General features: G+C 37.0%; 2 protein-coding genes across 2 annotated transcripts; one reads left to right on the top strand and one right to left on the bottom strand.

The window, feature by feature from the left end:
• Positions 1-5,964: 5,964 nt before the first annotated feature.
• On the bottom strand, positions 5,965-9,203 carry tmed3 (transmembrane p24 trafficking protein 3). Its single transcript, XM_032560628.1, has 3 exons — positions 8,973-9,203; positions 8,018-8,263; positions 5,965-7,120 (listed from the first exon to the last, which is right to left on the bottom strand). The coding sequence occupies exons 1-3, from the start codon at positions 9,114-9,116 to the stop codon at positions 6,887-6,889; spliced, it is 624 nt and encodes a 207-aa protein (XP_032416519.1). The 5' UTR covers positions 9,117-9,203; the 3' UTR covers positions 5,965-6,886.
• Positions 9,204-11,255: 2,052 nt separating this feature from the next.
• LOC116718563 (retinol dehydrogenase 13) lies at positions 11,256-16,211 on the top strand. The gene is made up of 7 exons (XM_032560626.1): positions 11,256-11,515; positions 11,834-11,974; positions 13,068-13,259; positions 13,380-13,541; positions 13,627-13,743; positions 13,844-14,048; positions 14,227-16,211. Exons 1-7 carry the CDS (start codon positions 11,440-11,442, stop codon positions 14,321-14,323), a joined length of 990 nt encoding a protein of 329 aa, XP_032416517.1. The 5' UTR covers positions 11,256-11,439; the 3' UTR covers positions 14,324-16,211.
• The last annotated feature ends 1,494 nt before the right edge of the window (positions 16,212-17,705 follow it).

Here is a 17,705-nt window from a genome sequence, read left to right on the forward strand (position 1 = left end):
CAGCTCATGACAAGTCACACTGCATGGAAAACGTCTGTGAAATGTTTTTAAGTTTTGCCACAAATCTTTAGTTTGATTTCAATCTGGACTTCAATTGTAACAGATGGGTTTGCATGCAATTCTTTAAAAAAGTCAAAACTGGCAAAACAAAACTGGCGATCTGAGTTAGTAGCATCACCAAGATCCCATTTGGCTTCAGATGTTGCTATGTCTCCATGCAAAGAAGTTAGTTTTTGTGTTCTCAGCATGAGCTGGAGCAAATGAACTGGACACACCATGGAGCTACATAAACATTTTCATTTTACAAAAGGTTTGAGGCAGAATCTGTAGAAAACAGATGCTGGACTTGTTAAAAGCATCCAGAAGGTAAAACATTTAAGCTAAAGTGAGGATGCACATGCAGATTTTTTCACCTTCAGGTGATTAAAACTAAACAGATTTTGAGCAGATTTGCTTTAATTCTTTTCTTGCAATCATCACTTGCGGCTACAACAGAGAACATGCTATTTTAATGAGTAACGTAAGGCATATATTCCTCACAAGCTGTAAATTTAAATCTGCCAGCATGCTGGGGAGATAGAAGGTCAACATTTCCCTGCCTTTGACCTGTTTTCACTCCCAAATTTGAACCTGACACCATCTTCTTAATCAGATGATCTTCTACAATTTGCATCCCACCATTTTTTACCGCAGTAGCAGCAGCAACATCACCATCGTCAGTGCAACACTGATACGAGCTCAAAAATGAAGGTGAACCTCACTCTTCTGACCTCCTGTTTTGTGCTTCTTGGCTTTAAATGGATGCAATAAATGATTAAAAATGTAAATAAAATATGACGAGGATTAACGAAGCCTAAAATGATCTAATTAAGGTAGAGGTGTGAAGGTTTCACACTGCTGAGAACTGATGAGTCTGGAGGCGTCACTTCACACTTTAGTGGTGAGAAGCAGGAGCTCTGGACTGGTAACCCCACTCTGTCCCCGTCTTCCCACTCTTCTTGACTGAGATAAGCGCGTAGTAGGATTGCATTTTTATAAGTAGAAGACACACCAGTAGTAACTTTAACTTTAAATCTTTGCAGTAGTTCTGTAAAAGCACAGTCGAAGCAAAACAAGAGCTCTGAAATGTTTGTCTATAAAAGAAGTGACAAGGTTTTTTTTCACAAGAAATGCCCATATTTCTAGATGGTGTGCAAATTTCTAGGCAAATTGAATATTTTAATGAATCTCTATTTTCGAAATATTCCTTTCATTTGATGTTTAACCTTTTTAAAATAAATCTGCCTAGATTAACTCTTTTGGTAATTTTCTGAGAACTGAAGTCCTGCTTTGGATTTATGCACATGACTGGATATCAGTTTCTTTGGCTGCCCCAGAGGTCTCAAAATATAAGAATTAAGATGAACAGTGGGAGTTTTCATACCACCATACCAGGTACCAAAACAGACTTAGAGTTGTATGCACACCGTGTCACACTGAGGGCAGAGTGAACCAGAGCTGAACCCGCAGCTCGACCCTCTTAGGCATCCTGACTGAGGTGAGGCTGTGGGAGCCGGGCTGGAAGTTTGGCACCTCTGGGTGTACGCCCACCCACAGCGGCCTCACAGGCTGGGCTGCTTGCCACCTGTCTGGGTCTCCTTCGTACCGTCAACCCCACTTTGACCTCTAAGATGCTGCATGCGCTGGCAGAAATCAATAGAAATTCTGTGTTCGATCAATTAAAAAAGATACATTATTATGCAAAGTGGGTGTTTCTCACAACTTGAACCGTTTTCCTTTCCTGGAAATGAAGGAGTGCACATATTATTCTTGATGATTTGAGTGTAGCTGTGTCATTCACTGAAAAACTGATTCTGCATTAAACTGTTCTCAGAAATATTGTACCGTAATTTCTACAATGCCGTTTAACAACTCACTATTAAAACTAATTGAAATTCTACTATATGACAGGTTTATGGTGAGGGTAGGTTATAAAACAATATTTACAGTTCTAATCATCTTGCAGAGCATTATTTAGTCATACCAGCACCCAAAAATGAAAGGAGTATGGTACAGCAGCAAAGCTGCCAAGACATAACCATCCAACTAAACTGACAGGTGCGGCAAATGAAAACACAATAAGAAAGAAAATAAAAAAAATTTCAATATTCCAAAGATTGGTAAGGAGAAAGCCCTTGTTGGGAGAAATTCCCTTTTCAGCTTGTCACAAGGAGACACAGAAATCATGTGAAGGAAGGTAAGATCTGGATGAAAACTAAAAATGTTTTGATAACACCATTCACATGTTGTAACGTGGCAACAACATCATGCTAAGATGAAGCTTTTCTTCAATGGGGACATGGAAGTTGATCAGAGTTGGTGTGAAGATGGATGCAGTGACATTCTGAATAATTCTGGAAGAAGCTGCAATAGTCTAGAGACTGGTGTGGAGGTTTACACATCTAAAGGACTCTAAACATGCAGATGGTATGGCTTAGGTCAAGGCATGTGCAGCTTTTAGGAACATACTCCAGAATACTATTCAGTGACAAAACAGAAAAATGTTGAAAAAGTATGAAAACTTTTCCAAGATGACGTAGAATTTGGCCAGTTTTTTTTATGGGCCAAGAATTTATTGAGACAAAGTTGAGAGCTACTGTCACTATAAGCCACAGGTGTCAAACTTAAGTCCTGGAGGGCCACTGCCCTGAAACTTTTAAAAAAATATATAAGAAACTTCACCATCTACAGTGAGAAACAGCTTGTAGGGGTGTCAAACTCCAGTTGTCAAGGGCCGCTGTCCTGCAGGTTTTAGATGTGCCACAGGTACAAACCACTGGGATGAAATGGCTTAATTACCTCCTCCTTGTGTAGATAAGTCCTCCAGAGCCTTGCTAATGACCTAATTATTCTTTTCAGGCATGGTGCAGCAGAGGCACATCTAAAACCTGCAGGACAGTGGCCCTTGAGGACTGGAGTTTGACACCCTGCTATAAGCTGTTTCTCACTGTAGATGGTGAAGTTTCTTATATATTTTTTTTTATGAAGAAATGTTTCTTTGGTCTGCTATTTCAGTTAAAAACTGCACCATTACTACACTGAAATGTTCTGGAAATGGACTAGCTTAATTTTTTGCAGCCACCACGTCTTTAGCCTACAGAGTCAAGTATTGTTGGTACCAAAGTAACCTATTTGAAAGAAGCACATCAAATATCTTGTCAACTCTTTATGACTAAGTCAAACTTTGAAAAGATCTAATGTCAACATATCATATGAACAGAACCATTTCCATAATGACCCAAAGTAGTACATGTTACTTTTTTCCTTTTCAAACTAAACAACCAGGGATGATTTCATTAAATGTCTGGAAGAATTTCTTTGGACCCAAAAGGGTCAATATATGTTGCTTTTGCTATTGTAGCTATTGTCTACATTTTTATTTATTATACAGAAGCTTTAAAGTTGACAAATTGGTTAGAGGCTTCATTATTTAACCCAAGCTATTGTTAACACCTCAAATATGCTAGTTTATGTTATGTTATGTTGTTTTCACATATCAGTAAGGCTTCACAACTTTGAACTAATCACAAAACGAGTCAATTAAAACACTTATAAAATGTATTCAGTGATGTTGGGGTATTTCTGTCAGCTCCATTGTGTTGTTGTGACTGTTTTGTGTGTGTACATATTTCAGTGGGTGGGGGGGCAGGTCTGGGGGACACATTTTGCACCCTTGGTGTGAAACATTGCTGGGACTGGAACGGTCAGCCAGGGGTGGACAGTAAATTTCAACCCGGTGTAAAACAGCAAGGCTTCAAAAAAAAAAAAAAAAAAAAGAACAAATAACTCGAGGAATTAAGCAGAATTGTTTTCTTGGAGTAATAGTCCAAATATGATTTTTGTGGAATCATGATTTTCAACAGTTGTACATGTTTCTTGATATCCAACTGTGATAAAATGATGACTGACAAAACTTACTCATACCTAATGTCCAATAAGACAGCACCAATGTCAAATTTAAGTCCAAGACAATATGGATAGTAAGATTTTAACTTAATTTAGAATATTCCAGTCCTTAGAGCCCCTGATAAGCTTGTTGGACAGATGAACTGGGTGTTTTTCACACCTCAGGCAGAGTAAACACATCTTCCTACTACCGGTACTTGCTCACACTTTTGTGCTGCCATGTTTTTACAAGTCCTCCAGTCACACAGCTGCCTGTGACATGGGAATGAACATGTACTGCTCCCTGTGACCTGTCTTAAAAAATTATTGGGCTTCAAGTAAATACTTGAATCCTCTAGTTAAAACTAAAACTTAGAGGCATTAAAGCAAAACCATTGCACTCTTGAAACAGCCCCTTCCCTCTTCTAAAAACAACAAAAAACAAATACTTCAGCATTCAGGATTTCATTATTTCAATTTTATGACACTGCTCCTTGGTTTTAACATTTAAAATATCAATAAACCTATTAAATCATTTTTAATTTACCCCTGACATGCTGATCATGGTGTATTTACAACAGCGCATTGATATACTTTTTTTTTTTTCAAAATTTAGTAACATATGTCAAAGGAGATTTTCTTAAATACCGGTAATTCAAGATTTCTGAAAAGAGCTTTGGCAAAAACCAAGATGAGACTCCAATTACTACTGTCAAAGCATACAGTGCTCCATAATATCTAATGTGGGAGTTGTTTGAATTCATACTTAACTCCACCTTAGCCCGTTTATGTGGGATTGTGGTTCTCAACACTTTTATGTCACGAGTCACATAATTATTGGATTTTTCAGATGTGACCATACTGAGACATTTTAAAGCAGTAGCAGATACGGAGGTTTTGTGTTTGTGTTTTTTCTTGAAGAGAAAAGTTATCCTTTATGACAGGTTGAATTATTTCTAAGCTTCTTTTTCAGAAACTTTTTATTTGATATTTTTTTCATTTAATTCCAGAAAAGTAAAAGAGAACTATTCCTGAGAAGCGACCCAAGACTGAACAAATAACATTCAGCAAAAAGTTGAGCAGAGCAGAGCAGTGTAGTGTTAGTAGCTTTGTTTGTTAAAATATATTTAATACTTTTTTACTCGTCAGAAGAAATTTAACTAACAGGGCAGCCCTATGCAAAAACATGTGTTTATTGCTTCAGTGCTGAACTGTCATTTGGCATTTTTGTTAACTCGGTTGTATAAAATGTTAAGAAAATTAAACCCATGATGTAACAATCCTTATGGTTGTTTTATTGCATCTTTGATGAACAAAAAGGCTGAATTACATCACTTTCATTGAAGTCAATATGGATATTGAATATCCATCCATCCATCCATCCATGTGACAAATAAACTGACTCATACTTAGACCCAAACTATATAAAGGTAATGTTTCAAAATCACTTTCTATAATCCTATTAACAGCATGACTAAAGTATTTTTAATTAGATGCCAAAGATATCAAAGCTTATTGGCATAGCAAAGAATAACACAGAAATGCCCCTCCCCCACCCGTTGCAAACTGTTGGTTAGGTGACTAAAGAAGGTTGCTACATTTTCTCCTTACTTAGACAAATTCAGCTGGTCATGAAAACCCATGACCAATCATGGTGCTGAAACTTTCAGTCCATCTATTTTAGCAATTAAAAAAACTTAGATGAAATGTTTTGACAGCCAGTGCAAACAAAAAAAGTTACCAAAGAGTCTTAAAATTGTTAGCTTCCGAAATTAAAAATTTTAGTCACATGAAACTACAAATCCTCTTCTGATTTTACCAGAATGTCTACAGATGGGCTTTTTCATTTAACTTCACAGGAATTCAAACAATGCATTTTAAAAGAAACCCATTTCCTAAAATGATCAACACTGATGTGCATAATCTGTATTTATCTGTAGACTTGAGACATGAAATGACCAAATATGTCCTGAAATAAAAATAGTACGTAGTTAAAAAGTGAAAAGCATGAAATTAAACATACAAAAAAAATTTTTTTTAAAGGCTCCCTCTGAGAATTTTATTAAACAGCTTTGGCACCCGGATTTTAATCTCAAAACAGTTTGTGTTTCCAGCTCAATATAACAGTCAAGTCATGTTTGGTTACTTTTTGTTCTTTTTATGACAAACAAAATCATACAAATCACGCAGTTGAAACAAGATAAACATTTAAATACAATTAATAATCATCACAACAACAAAAAAAGAGCAATAGATCTAAAAGACAATGTGACATCTCTCAAAGCTTGTTACGACACTGAACACAAATCGATAAGGGTGCACCGATAAATTGGCCTTAATTTCTTGGATTTTGGTTATGAAACCAATCTTATCAACCTCTGCAAAAGTCTGAAAATCAGCTACTGTCTTGTTTTGTTCTGTCATAAGCAAGGACTGACAGGTGACCGTTACCAATGCGTGATTGGTAACGGTCACCCTACTGTTGCCAACTGAGAGACTTGCTATATTTAGTGATTTATCAGACAAAAGAAAATCTGAATCATCAGGCCAGGCTTTTGAAATATCAGGGATTGGCCAGAAAACTGCAATCAGTGCACTCCAACAAAATTAGGATCACAGAGTAAAACAATCTCAACTGACATTCACAATCTTTCTTTGGTTTTGATTCATTTTCCACATTTTTAAACAGGATCTAGCTGTGGGGTGAAACTTTGACAATAATCATGTTTCACTTCTATTAAATGACAACATAAAAACTATACTTTAAAAAACTACTGTGGTAATTCTTTTACATTTTGCTTGTTATCAAAAAGTTATTCAAGTTTGAGGATTCTATTTGAGCAGTCAGGAAAAAAAACTATTGAATCCAGTTAATAGGAAAAAAAAATACTTTATGTGCTAATGACCAAATGCAAGGTGGCACTTGGAAAATGTTCATGCCCATGGAAGATCAAGATGACTATTAAGTGGTGGTCGCCACAGAGCCTTTTCTCTCACTAAAGAAGCTCCTTAGAAGCATCACTTGACCAACACCGATGACGAACAATAGAACAGTTTCTCCGATTGACCAGTATGTCACCCGCTCGAACAGGTGTTCTGCCTTTGTGCGGTCCTGGGCTTCTCTTAGCCTGTACCATGTCTGCGAGTCAGCCACCACCTTCAAGACCTCATGAATGGCAACACAGGACGACTCCAACTGAAAGCAGGACATGGAAATAAGGATCAGAATTTAAAAAAATACATTCACTATAGGAAATTGCCTATACAGCAATATTAAGGCAATTTCTAAAACTCTTAAGATATACATGTTCCTGCAACGCAGGAAAAGATCAAAAATAAAGACTGGTCTCTGACTGAAAATAAAAATATCAATTCTTTCTCTTAAGATTTGAGAAATCTAAACTTAAGTCAAAGCCAGCAAAAATGACACCCAATGATTTCCAATTTTGATATTGGATATTTTCCTCCCCAAATAAAGAACTTACAAATGCAGCCCAAAAGACAAACTTATACTGTGTTCTTTTGTGTGCTTCAATTGTTAAATAGTGATGCCCAAATCTTCATGAAACCTGCAATGATTTAACACTCAAAGTTGTATAAAACTACTCAGTTTCTACTAATATGTTGGAGTGTTTTGAAATAATAATAAGCGCCTTTAACAGTACAATATCACCATATAAGCAATGGAAGAAAGTCTTAAAATACTATTGAAATACATCAAAATAACTTTGTCTCCACCTAGTGGAGTTCTTCTGAAGTGTTCCACTGCTGAACCCGGTCTGTTTTAACCCAGGTGCTGCATAAGCCATCAAATCAAAAATGATCAAAGTGTTTTGAACAGCAGTCATAGCATTTAACATGCCACTGAACAGATTGTTAATAGAGCAAATAGAGACCTCATGTGTTTAACATATTTTGAAAAATGTATATAGTATAAATTGTGCAAGGTAAATTTAATAATATTTATTTATTTTGAGTCCATTAAGTTGACTCTTATTTTTTCTAGCCCCAGTGATCTCTGACTCAGTCCTATAAAAAATGTAAATATTAGTCTTCTAGGTTAGTTTCCAAGCACCAAGATCCCCAGACCTACCTGAGTCAACGCTGTGCTCCTGCTCATTTTCTCTAGGAGAGGTTGCTCCTCTCCGTGCCGGAAGTCCATGTACACAATTTTATGTGTGAAAGTGGAAAACTCATTGCTGAAGCAGACCTTGTAGACTCCCTCCATGGCTGTGGTGTGAGAGAAGCTGTCATACTGCTTTTTCCTTTCATTGTACAGGACGTTGTTTTGGGGATCAGTGACAAAGCAGTCCACATCATAGTTGCCCCCTGAAATAACCTGAAACATAAATATGTAAACATTGGTTTACAAAACCTATCAATGATAAGATATTTACAGTGCTGCCAGACCTAGTTCGCTTGGGTACATCAACTAGAATAGTTCTCTGCTCCGGTAATCCAACAAAAAGCTGTGACCATTAAGCAACAAAGCAAGGGCGTTGCTGCACCAGAGTCATGTAGGGCTGGTGTCTTGTATGATTACGATGAATCCCTTCTCCAAAACAGCTGACTCAAATAGCCGAATCTCCTCCTAAGCATTCCATGAAGTTCTGCAGGAACTCCATGAGGGCCCATTCATTTGATTCAGGTGTGAACCAGGGAAACAAAACAAAAAACACACATGACACCAGTTCTTCAGGAATGAGTCTGGCCTATTTTTCCCATTGTAAAAGATAATCCAAAAGTCTGTTATTTGGAAGTAAAATACAAGGAAAGACAGCGTGTGAAGAGCGTGCATTGTGAAGCCAGTAAAAGCGCAGAACATTTAGGAAATGTTCAAAAGTACATGCCCAAACAAGGAAAATCAAAGTTTATATAGAGAGAATTTGGGGTCTAGACTTTTTTTATTCAATGGCCCTTTCCAGTTCATGTTAGAAACGCCCCTGCCCGTAACATATGTTTGCAACACTCAATAATAATGCAGATAATATTTTAATACTTTTTTTTTTTTACTTTTTAAAATACAAGAAGGTCGAGAGGTAACTCACTTGGAAGTCTATGTCAAACTTCACATCTTTGTATAACTCCTCGTAGAAGCACTGCTTATCGTTGTCAGGGAGTTCAAACGTGAGCTCCGTCCCAAAAACCAAAGCCACATGCAGCAGAAAGCAGCTTAGTCCCAGCCTGAGCATGCCGAAAATTTAATTAAAGCGCAGAAGACTAAAGAAGTGCTGTTTGCAAATGACGGTGACAGAGAAGCTCTGACGTGGCGCCACCTCGAAGAACTTCCGGGAACCGGTTTGCTTATTTACTTATTTTTGTTGTTGTTTGTTTTGTTTTAAAAATAAACTTTGTTAAGTAATTCTTAACAAAACTTTATAAAGAATAAATCTTTTGAGAGATAAATTAAAACCTTTAGTCGATAAAACAACTCCCAAATTTGACAGCCTTATCAAGGCTCACTTTTCAAAATAAAAGCACAATATGGCCCGATTGAACTCTTCTAAGTTATTAAATTCAAACAAGCATTAAACTTATATAGGTGCAAACACATCCATTTGTCTGTAATTCGATAATATATTTGGAATCCAGTGATAAGCAACAATCTTTTAGTTTAGCTTATTTTGCTTATTTCAAACATTCACATTCAAACACATTGATACTTACTTGTTTGAAAAGGAGAAGTAGAAACTCTTGATCCTACCTAATTTTTTATGTCTTATTTTACAAATATTAACAAAGTGTTAGCCATTTTACCTGTTTTCTAATTGTGCAACAGCAATAGCAATTGGTTTGACTTTCTTTTTATATTAAAAAATGTCAACTCACTAGCAAAAGTAGCGAAAGTAGCGAAAACTCTATGGCTCCATGGACTGTTCGCTTCAGCTTTGCCACCCCTCACATCTTTGATGAGCAGAGCAGAAACAGCGCCTTCTGCAGTCACACGATGATGTTGGTCCCGTAATTAGATTCTCTTGGAACATGGAGGAAAAAACCACTTCAACAGATGTGGAAAAAACAACAACAACAACAACAAAAAAGAAGTTATTGATTGTTATTTCAAAATACAAAATGTGAAATTTAAATATGTGCTGTTTGTTGCGTAAAAAACGGGGACATTTTTCAGCTTGATTATATTTTTACTTGATATTTAATGTTTAAAAACACAAAATCTCTTGCTTGGAGAAACAAAAAATGTCCATATTTTAACATCCAATTCTGCTGCCATTATAGTTTGTCAACCTAGGAGTCTCTGTTTGTCCTGCACACGCTGACTTATTTCATACGAAAATGTCCAGTGCAAATATGGGGCAGCTTTGAATGGGCTAAATGTAGAGCAAAGTGTGTCAGAGTGTGTTGTGTCCAGAAACACAAACCAGACTGCAGCATTTTGTAGAGAAAACAATTTGGGGAACAATTTCTGTTATTTCAGCATTATTAGGAATCAAATGCAATCATTAATACAAATGTATACCGCATCTCACAATAACTTCTGGAGACCAGAGAGAAACAACCTAACATGTTTGTGGAAATATGTGGTGATTTTAATCTAACCTCACTTTCTTCAATAATTCCAACAGTTTTTCAGGTTTTCTGACAGAACCCCCCCCCCTAAAAGTTTGGATTTGTTTTATGCAAATTGATACATCTCCAAAGCAAGACCTGCTCTGGGCAAATCAGATCACAATCTTATTTTTTCTTTTATCTGAATATAGACCTCTTGATCAGATTATGCTTTACAATGGTTTCAGAACTTCAACCACAAGGAACATTTCAGCCAAAGTGAGATGATACAGAGCTATTTATTTAAAGTTTCACACAGTTCAGGAAATATAAGGATAGTAGAATTGTTCTTTTTACATACTGTAATATCCATGCTTTATTCTAGGTACAGTGCACAAATTCTTTGAAAATATTACACATGCCCCAATCACACAAACTAAAAACATTTACTTTTACATTTCTGAGTGTCTCCTATAAGGTTGCAGTCAGGTGCATGCTTATGATGACAATGTGCTTTGTTTTGTTGTTTCAAAAATTGTTATTTTATTTTTAATATTAAAAATATGGAGAGAAAACTAAACAAATTGAACATTTATCCGTCCATCTAAAAAGCATCTTAAATTTGAATGCAGACACGATTAACACAGCTTAAGTTGTACAAATATGGTCATATTTCTGTTTATAAATTGTAGTAGTATTTTTGTCTTCCTCTGCTACTTCACAGTTACAAGGCACAATACTTTTGCACTAAAAAATAACTCCATATTATTTGGAGTCTTATTCTGAAAATCCCATCCAAACGCTCTCAGCGCCCTTTTTCCCGTTTATAAGTACTCATTATGTAATACGCTAGATAGTTCAATGCGAAGTAAGAGCACTGTGATAAAGAAGGGGAAACCGCAACTTTTTTATGGTTTGACATAATTCGCTTCCAGAGAATTTAAAGTTAATGTTAAAAAATTGTTTTAAGTTCAAGTTTTCATCCGTTGTAATTTTCCGGGTTCTTGAATTATGCAGAACTACGCAGAGGTTCTGAAGGACTTCGTAGAGAAGCATAGTACGGGTCTCACAGTCGCTGCTGTTGCAGGTAAGTCTTTTTCATATGTTTTTTAGGACGTGTTTTGAAACATTTGGTGATTTCTAAAAGTTTTAAAGCAGAAAGGGCATCTGTGCAGAATGCACACTATGGAGGTCTAATGTCAAAGTAAATTGTACTTTGGACCCACAATAGTTCATGCCCCTCTATTCTATCATGACAGAGACAATCATTGTAACCTTATTACAGTTGTTATCAAAGAAGTGAAATATCTACTTGGATGAGTGTAGCAATTTATCACTAATTAAAACATACCAAACCACATGCAATTCTATAGTCTTTTGTTAACGCTTTTCCCCCTTCTGATAGGAATAGGGATTCTAGGTTTGCGGAGATGGATGGCAGGAGGGGTTTGTCGGAGCAAGGCCAGGCTGGATGGCAAAACAGTCCTGATTACAGGAGCAAACACTGGGATTGGGAAAGTGACAGCCATGGATATGGCTCAGAGAGGTGAGATGTTCTGTGGAGAGCAGGAAGGGTTTTTGGGTTTATTTGTTTTCTTTTACTACACAAGAAGGATAGATGGAAATCACAATATTTTTGGCAGGGTTACAGAGTTAGTTAATATCTTACCTGCAGTAATAACTTATTTGGCCTCTTGATTTTGTATAATTTCAGCTCAGCTGGACCCAGACTAAAGATAACAGCAAGTCCAGGAGGAGCTAGGACTCCACCTAATCTCAAAAAGCATCATAAGAGATTATTCAAATGCTATTTTGTGAACCTTTTAGCTGTATTCACATCTATATTGGATAGGTATTTGGACAGAAAACATATACTGATAAAAACACCATGAAACAATAAGAGTAACTTTCTGACATAAAAGTAAAGCTGCATAAACTGAAAATATGTCTATCTTGTCATACATCATTGTCATACATTATTAGATTAATAAAGAATGGCAGTGCCTCCTACCTCCATCCATGCAGCTGATCCTCAGCTGCTCTGGAACCATCCGATGCAAATGTAAGGGTGGTCTCTAACTCTAGTCCTTGAATTGTGCAACCTTGAAATGGGGCCCTTCTTATTCTAAATCAAATGGCTGACTTATCTTTTCAGCCTGTCATCAATTTCTGTAGAGGAGGAGCAACAAGTAATTTATTTGATTCAAGTTCAGCTTCACAGTCTCAAAAAAGAGTAATATACATGGGGTTCTTTGCAACCAGGATTATTTTTTCATGTATACAACCTGTAAGTAAGGAAACAGTGCAGTACTCTTGTTCAGCCAGCTGGATAGCTGGGTAGCGGCGCAGAGCCACAGGTGGAGAAGGGCCAGTATTGCATTATTCTAGGCTCCATGCACACAGTATATTCTGGTTAGTCTAGCAATTGTTTCAGCATCTCACTGAAGAGCCTTTAAACTACTGAAAAATACACAGAAGTTTTGAAATCAACCAACTGATTAAAGTCTTTGATATAATTTCTCATTAGTAACTATCATATCAGGTAATACTCATAATTCTGCAAAAATAGTGGCAGTGCAAGCACACAAACCTATAGCTGAGTGTTGCTATTAAATAATTTTATTATGTTTTTTGCCAAGGCGCCAGAGTGATCATGGCCTGCAGAGACATTCCCAAAGCCTACAGTGCAGCAGATGAAATTCGTCAAAAAACTGGGAACAATAACCTTTTGGTAAAGAAACTGGACCTCGCCTCACTGAAGTCTGTCAGGGAGCTATCTAAATACGTCCAAGAGAACGAGAAGCGCCTGGACATCCTTATTAACAATGCAGGTCTGTGGCACTTCTGAGTTTGTTCTTCCTTCAGCAGACACACTCTTTAGAAGGCACAATAAATGGTTTTGCTGGTAGTTTAGTTTCATAAATTTTATTGTTGTTTTTCTTATCACCAAGGTATTATGATGTGTCCTAAGTGGAAAACTGAAGATGGTTTTGAAATGCAGATTGGTGTCAACCATTTGGGACATTTTCTCCTCACCAATTCTCTTCTTGACCTGTTGAAGAAATCAGCTCCAAGTCGTGTTGTTGTTGTTGCAAGCGTTGCACACGTTACAGGTGAAATGGTATTACTATGGGATTTTACTGAGCTATTTTCTGCATATACTATAATTCACTGAACCAAAAAACTTGTACATTGCAGGTCGCATTCATTTCGATGACATTAACCTAGATAGAAACTACGATAATTTGGTAAGCTATCGGCAAAGCAAGCTGGCAAACATTCTCTTTGCCAAGGAATTGGCTGCAAGACTGGAAGGTACACATACAGTGCATCCCTGTTTCACAGAGCATTGTGAAAACACATTAATTGTTTTCTCATGTTGTGACTAACACTTTATATGACGGGTTCTTTTTAGGCACCGGTGTGACAGTGTACAGTCTTCACCCTGGACTGATTCGCACTGAGTTAGGTCGCCACCTGTTCCCTCACTGGTCTTGGTGGAAGAGGATGATAGCCTCAGTCCTGATGATGATTGTTAAAAGTCCCTGGGAAGGAGCCCAAACCAGTATCTACTGTGCTGTGGAGGAGAGTCTGGCAAACGAGAGCGGCCTCTACTATAGGCAAGTGGAAGTGAACATGGATTTTGATAACAGTAACTTTTGGGGAAATCTGCTTTAACTTAGTTGAATATCTTTTTAGCCACAACTTTTGTTTCTGTCTTTTTGCACTGTAAAAAGAAGGATACAATTCTGCTGACATTGTCTTAATTTTTTTCCCTTTATTTTTTCCCCTGTACAGCGACTGTGCTCGCAAAAAGCCTGCAACTCCAGCTCTTGATGACGCTGCTGCCAAAAAGTTGTGGGACCTCAGTTCCTCCATGGTTGGTCTTTCCTAAACATGGCCTCCTCACTTCAGTAACCACTTCCTTCCAGTGGAGTTGGTAACCCTGTTTACATGGGAGTACAAAGAGCTTCAATTTAATATAATTGTTTAATCACTAATGGGTATTTGCATTAATTAAGATTTTTCACATGCTTGTTTTTCAAAACACGTAGATGCTTTCAGCACAATTATTTGCACTATTTACTCTTATTCCAGTGAAGTAACACTCGCCATAAAGAGGTGCTAAGCTTTATTTTTATATCACAAACAATTTATATAAGCATGATTTTTTTTCTTTAATTGTACTAGAGGTATAAGAATACACGTGTTCTTGCCAAACTGTGACAGTCTGATGTTTTCACACAGATTTATCAGTTACAGGCCATCACAGGTCTTGTGGACAAGAGGATGGACATAAGGCTTTTTTGTGATCTGTTTAATACCAATAGAAAACATTAGTCAACAAAACATGTTAGTTAAAGCAGTTCAAGCATTAGACATGTGGCTGTTTCAATCAAACATCCATCAAAGCTAGGCTCCTCAAATGGCTATAGGCGACAAATTAAAACAGCAAAAAAGTATAAAAAAGCAGCAGAACAAAAATCGACCATTGTTCCACAGATTAGAGATGGATAGTTCTGTGAACTACTTTCGGAAGAGTTTGTAAGGCAGTAAATTGTTATCACCAGATTTCTTCCTTCCAAGTTTAAAATGTTCTAGTCACTGGAGAGTCCTGCAGCAACAAAGCAAAGCTCAACTAGCTTTTCCATTCCATAAATATCCATGTTACTCACCTGTTTTGCTAATGTTATATCACATCAGAAGAAACCATTGCACACATTAAAGCTGTTTGATTAACAAGGTAAGGGTATGTAAGTAAAGGACACTGATGTAGTTTAAGGAGCAAAAGATTTTAACAATACAGAAGTTTGAAGACTTATTTTATGTAATTAAAAAGTTTTTTTTTGTGATAAAGCCACAGTGAGCACCAAGTAGTTCATTTATGGAAACAAAAACACTCATTTATGAATATATGAATGAAGAACTTTACCCAGTATTTTAGGGTATTTATCATAATGACTCTAAAAAGCATTTGAAAATGTGTCAGTCTGAAATCTTGCATAAGCACCTGATATCAAAAATGCCACTTTATGCCACAAATTCCATTAAATCCTGCTACTATGGTGCTACAGTGCATGATATTTGCACATTTTAAGATAAATATGTGATTTAGCTATGCCTCTGTAGAAATATCAGTGGAAAATAACTTCAAACAGTGACAGCCCTGTGTTTGCAAAATAAAGCTACCAATTATGCCTTATCTTTCCATATACCTTTACGCCCTATTTGTCACTTAAATGTTCTAATTAACCCATTATTTAGATGAGTGTGGATGATTTCACAAAGCAATATTATTAACAATGTAAATTCACAGCAAAGCTACAAATTTTCAAGAATACACAAGAAACAATTAAGGCTTTAAAACCTTTATTGATGGTATTTTACAAAAGAAGACAACTTTTAGTTTTATGTTCAGTTCTATGTCCGCTCAAGAAGTAAAAAAAAGTGAAGCAAGAGGTTTTCTGTAAAGGAAATGGCTCTTGACCCGTGACGACAGCATTTGGAGGATTGTTGCACTTTAGAAGAGATGAGATCCTGAGAATGTAAACGTCTCTGGGGCGCAGAACAGATTGGAAGAAGAAATACAACCAGGAGGATTGCATAGCTCACCCTAACATGAGATAATGTTTGCGATGCTAGGATAAGGCTATTTTTTTATTCCTTTAATATAAAGATTTTCTGTGTGTGGTAATGGAACCTGAGCTCACAAGGTGCAAAGTGTACAATATGAAGCCACCAGTAGTGTAACATTCTCACTAATAAAAGTCCAAAGAAAAGAGGCATTTTTGTGTCAGTTTGTAGATCACAAATGTAAAGACATTCTCAGTTTTTGTCAAAATCGTGTATTGGAATCAGGCTATTCTAATTTTGTTTTATGTTTTTAAACTGAATCCTAAATTATATCATATACATTTGGGTATTTAAACAAAGAAGAATTTAGTTCAAATGTTCAAATAAAAATGAAAGAAATGTTTGGAAGAATTATTAATCTGATAACTAATGCTTTATTTTGAAAGTTATGATTTTTCTGACTCAAATATGCAGTTAGATTAGCTAACTGCATATTTGAATGTTGCTGCAGTTCATACATAGCAATTTCTATAAAGCAAGACTATTTGTATGTGATCTCTTTCTCTCTTTGTGTATTGGTTTTAATTCTACTGTTACTTAAATATGGAAATTACTCACGTTGGCCGATTGGTGTCAATGCAGCAATGCAGTATAATTACTCACCTAATCATGCATTCCACTTTCTGCCTATGATTTCCGTGACAAAGAGTTGTGTCGGCCATGCTGCATCATGTCAGGGTGTTAGCTTTCTGGCTTGTAAATTTCATGCTCAGAAATCTATCAGTTGAGCTCCTTGAATCATTTTGAAATTTTCCCGAAGACTGATTTAGACACAAAGTGTTTAAATGAATACACATTTAAATTATTAACTGTAAAAGTTAGCATCTTGATTTGCCTTTATTCATTACGTAGTAGTTTTAAATGAATAATCGATAAATGGCTCCACAAGCTAAGATGGCTTTCCAGAACCAGCAACCTGAAGATAATGTCAGGCACATGCCCTTATCAGTTCTCCGTCCAACGGATACAGAATATATAGCTGGGCTGGAAAAGTGATAAGGAGATGTGAGTGACCACAGCACAACAACAGCATCTGTTTCTCTATGTCATAGTGACATGAAGGGTCTGTTGTCTCTAGGATGAAAGGAGTTAAAACTTCAAAGTTTTCAATAGTCCAACCACAGGTTTTCCAAAATCCACCTTCCCTGTCGTCCAAGCCCCAACCTTGAGAGGGGAATTTCTTCAGAGTAGATGAGAGATGGTGAGCTGCTTCCACATTTCAGCCAATAGAGACAGAAACCGTCCCTGCCGGTCCCTCAGATCCTCGCATGACAAAGAACTGGCTCATCTCTAACCAGTCAAAGTTGCGTCCAACCGCAGCAGTCCTTCTGTTTGCCTGCTGACAAACTTTGGAGACACACCCCATTAATGAGTTTTATTTCCGCAGAGCCCCGCCTGGCTCCCAGACATCTCTCTACTGTCATTGGTTCCCAGTTAGAACTCACCATACCTGCCCCCTGGCATTTGTGCACTTGAGCCAAAATGTTCTCACAAATGTCAGTCACAGGGCAGAGCAGCCAGTGGGATGTGAGAAACCAGGTTTAGTGGGTGTTTCCCACAGGTGTGGCCAAGCAGCACATTCCAGTGTGAACATACCTGTCACCTCCACTAGTGTTCAGATGATCCTAGAAAGTAAGGCTCAT

This window comes from Xiphophorus hellerii, chromosome 4 (genome assembly GCF_003331165.1).
Source record: "Xiphophorus hellerii strain 12219 chromosome 4, Xiphophorus_hellerii-4.1, whole genome shotgun sequence".
Taxonomy (NCBI): domain Eukaryota; kingdom Metazoa; phylum Chordata; class Actinopteri; order Cyprinodontiformes; family Poeciliidae; genus Xiphophorus; species Xiphophorus hellerii.

Bases quoted from the DNA above. Each gene is read 5' to 3' on its own strand.
- tmed3 (XM_032560628.1), bottom strand. From the start codon at position 9,116: ATGCTCAGGCTGGGACTAAGCTGCTTTCTGCTGCATGTGGCTTTGGTT. The intron at 8,264-8,972 runs GTGAGTTACCTC...TTTATGTTTCAG, and splicing joins AGTTTGACATAGACTTCCAA to GTTATTTCAGGGGGCAACTA. The intron at 7,121-8,017 runs GTAGGTCTGGGG...TCCTGCTTTCAG, and splicing joins GGAGCACAGCGTTGACTCAG to TTGGAGTCGTCCTGTGTTGC.
- LOC116718563 (XM_032560626.1), top strand. From the start codon at position 11,440: ATGCAGAACTACGCAGAGGTTCTGAAGGACTTCGTAGAGAAGCATAGT. The intron at 13,260-13,379 runs GTCTGTGGCACT...CTTATCACCAAG, and splicing joins CATCCTTATTAACAATGCAG to GTATTATGATGTGTCCTAAG. The intron at 13,744-13,843 runs GTACACATACAG...GGTTCTTTTTAG, and splicing joins ATTGGCTGCAAGACTGGAAG to GCACCGGTGTGACAGTGTAC.